Consider the following 3,797-nt stretch of genomic DNA (forward strand, 5'->3'; position numbering starts at 1 on the left):
GATTGAATAGTATTTCTGCTTGACTGCAAAGCACCGGACCAGTGCCTACTGATTTCGTACTGATGTACCTATCCAACTGACTGGTTACTCTGAAACAAACTGCAGCATGAATAAAGTCAAACACTGTCACACCAGAAGAGACTGCAACTGTGCAGATACCTATCGTGGTGGCATTTGGTTTCCACAAAGGGCTGTCCCTGCTTCCATAGTGTGTGGTGCTACACCTCAGTCTGGCCTTGTCTCCAGTGTCTTGGCTCAATCATGATGAGAGCCGATTATGCCTGAATCTTCAACACTGCCATCAAGCCTTGATTCTCTGATCCAGTAAAGAATTTAGAAAAGGAGAAGGACTATGGATTATCATGTGATCTAAAGGGTTTCTTAAAATTCCCTTCCTACTTGTAAGGATGATAAAGGATCCCTTGGAAACACAAAGGAAAAGATAATTATTGGTTCTGTTCCTTGATGAAATGAAAGTCAAAATCTGCTGACTGAAAAGTAAATGGGAAGAAAGAAAAACCTGGGCTTTCTATTAAAAGCAGAGTTCTTCCTATTTTTTTCAAATCCATACAATATGTCAGCATTTTTTTTCAAATAATTTCAATAAAAATTATGGGTGGAAATTTTAGAAAATCAAGTGTCTTAAATGCTTCCAAGAAAATATGTTTGTTCTTCCAATGAGGTTTTCACTTTCAGGATTTGGTTTCCCATCATGTCAACTTCTGATTGCTCTATTTATGCTACTGTATAAATAGAAATAAACATCAATGGGCACAGAAAACCGAACTTATCTGACTGAATTTATTTTGCTGGGCCTTTCTTCAGATTGGCAGATCCAGATCCTACTGTTTGTGGTGTTTCTCATCATCTACCTACTAACTCTGTTTGGGAATCTTATCATCATAGTGCTAATTCATATTGACTCTCGACTTCATACACCAATGTACTTCTTCCTTAAAAACCTGTCATTTACTGATCTCTGCTTCTCTACAACGATCATCCCCCAGATGTTATTCCATTTGCTGGTAATAAGAAAGACCATTTCCTTTGCTGGATGTTCAATTCAGATGATTTTTTTCCTAGTAGCTGGGTGTACAGAAAGTTCCCTCCTAGCAGTGATGTCCTATGATCGCTATGTGGCTGTCTGCAAGCCCCTTCACTACTCCACCCTCATGACCCAGAAGGTGTGTGTACAGCTGACCATAGGGTCCTGGGCCACTGGAATATTTGTGTCTCTAGTAGACACATCATTTACTTTATGTCTCTCATACCATGGGCAGAACATAATTAATCATTATTTTTGTGAACCTCCTGCACTCTTGAAGTTGGCTTCAGAAGAAACCTACAGAGCTGAGATGGCCATCTTTGCCATGGGTGTAGTAATTCTCCTTGGTCCTGTCTCCCTCATCCTTTTCTCCTATTGGAATATTATCTCTACTGTGATTCAGATACAGTCAGGTGAAGGGAGGCTCAAGGTCTTTTCTACCTGTGGTTCTCATCTCATCGTTGTTGTCTTCTTCTATGGCTCAACAATATTTACCTACATGCGTCCAAATTCCAAGAAAATAAATGAAGGGGATAAGGTGATCTCTGTGTTCTATTCAGTCATAACATCCATGATGAACCCATTCATTTATAGCCTGAGAAACAAGGATGTGAAGAAGGCATTTAGGAAAGTATTTGGAAGATAGGCCTTCTCAGAGGCAACAATCTTTATATAGATATACTACTGTGGGAATGAAGACATTCCAAACCATTTCAACATTTTTAATAGCTTTTTCTCTGAACTATCTATAGGCTGATACATCAATAAGGGCCATATATGTACTTTTGTACCTAGGATGTTTTCAAGTTTATAAAGCTGCATCTTGCTCAAGCTTCTTCTCTGTGATTATAGCTTGTTTACCTCATAGCAGCATTTTTGCTATTATATTACATATTATAATATAAGTTATATGTTAATATAAGTCTTTTTATATATCAAACAGGATCTTCATTTATACTCCATTACTGGTTCACTAATCCATTTTTGCCCAGAGATAGTACCTTTTGGTTCTAAGCTCCATAGCCTCTTATCAGCCTCATCCCACACTAACATCATCTACAGCCATGGACAGATCTTAGAATCCTGTCAATATGCTAGACTCTGCAATTTCCTGTGAGAAAAATATCAAAATTGTTTTACCTTAAAGCTCTGAAATAGAACCCTGTTTTTGTTTTGTTTTGTGGGAGGGATATGTTGGTTTGCTGCAGATTCTCAAAATACTGCTGTAGTCAATTCAATTATATATGGAGGAGCTACAGGCCTAGACAATAATGTCTGAGATCTCATATTCCAACAAACATCTTTCATATATCACACACTCCTTCCCTTCAAGGACAATTGCTGGGTTGAAGGAACTAGAATTAAGAAGCAATGTGTCTACATCAGAAATGTCTGTGACACCAATATACCACAACTGTCCCTCAGACATGCTCTTCCCTCTTCTGCAGGTTTCATTGTGCCAGTACCCATTAAGTTATCCTTTTGGGGATGTGGAAAAGGATGGCTGACATATTAGAAGCTATCCCAGAAGATGTAGATTGTTCTGTGGGATTAAATGGCTCCTTTAGCCTTTTTTTTATAATAAATTTATTTTTTATTGGTGTTCAATTTGCCAACATACAGAATAACACCCAGTGCTCATCCCGTCAAGTGCCCCCCTCAGTGCCCATCACCCATTCACCCCCACCCTCTGCCCTCCTCCCCTTCCACCACCCCTAGTTCGTTTCCCAGAGTTAGGAGTCTTCATGTTCTGTCTCCCTTTCTGATATTTCCTACCCTTTCCTTCTCCCTTCCCTTCTATTCCCTTTCACTATTATTTATATTCCCCAAATGAATGAAACCATATAATGTTTGTCCTTCTCCGATTGACTTATTTCACTCAGCATAATACCTTTAGCCTTTTTTTAAAACAACTATTACAACCTCTTATAGCAGAAGGACCACTGGTGATACTTGTAGCTATTCACTGATGTTCAGCATGCACACTGCCCCTCCCTTGGAAGAAAATCCACTATTGTCCTCTACTCTCAGCTAAAGCTCTAACTGCAGGTATTAAGTAAAATTGACCCAATACTTCACTGGCATGTGGAAACACTACCAATTTTCATCCCTGATTGCAGGGCCTGTGAGCCATATCTCACAGAAAAAACATATCTGGCGACCACCAAGTTCTGCCCATTTCTCCTTCATGATTGTCTATTTTTCCCAGCAGAAATCCTATGACATAAACATATACCATTACTTTGTACTTCATTTCCCAGACTTACAAATATCCTCTGACTGTCCCACACCATCTGCCATGGAGTTGTTAGTAGGGATTCTTGTCATATGGAAAACAGTGCTGTTAACCACAGCCAAACTCTTTTTTCACACAATGGGAAGAATATGGAAAATTGTATCTTTTACCAGGAGCAATTTCAACATGGAGTTCTGCTCTCACTTCACGACCATCTATAGACAAAGTAATTATGGATGAAAAATGGCAGATCCAGAGGAAATGAGAAGACTTTGATGAAAATCAAGCTTGCCACATTGAAGTCTGGCTGCTCCAGGTTCAATGTCCATGGTCTGTCTTGAGTATCTAATGCTGTTCACTCCATGTCATGACATTCTTGCTGAATTGAATGCATTGTGTGCAGAATGATTCTGCATGGGAGAATAAATGTGTGCAATAATAGATTCACTAGGCCTGCATGAGTTATTTCAGTGCGTACTAGCATGATCATATATAAGGAAACAAAAACTGGTCTTG

General features: G+C 39.1%; 1 protein-coding gene across 1 annotated transcript; it reads left to right on the forward strand.

Annotated features, from left to right (window-relative positions):
* Positions 1 to 767: 767 nt before the first annotated feature.
* LOC144295303 (olfactory receptor 2D3-like) lies at positions 768 to 1,691 on the forward strand. The gene has a single exon (XM_077867688.1). It carries the CDS (start codon positions 768 to 770, stop codon positions 1,689 to 1,691), a length of 924 nt encoding a protein of 307 aa, XP_077723814.1.
* The last annotated feature ends 2,106 nt before the right edge of the window (positions 1,692 to 3,797 follow it).

Source organism: Canis aureus, chromosome 23 (assembly GCF_053574225.1).
Source record: "Canis aureus isolate CA01 chromosome 23, VMU_Caureus_v.1.0, whole genome shotgun sequence".
In the NCBI taxonomy this organism is placed as follows: Eukaryota; Metazoa; Chordata; class Mammalia; order Carnivora; family Canidae; genus Canis; species Canis aureus.

What these genes read in the sequence shown, in the direction of transcription:
- LOC144295303 (XM_077867688.1), top strand. Translation starts at nt 768, where the DNA reads ATGGGCACAGAAAACCGAACTTATCTGACTGAATTTATTTTGCTGGGC.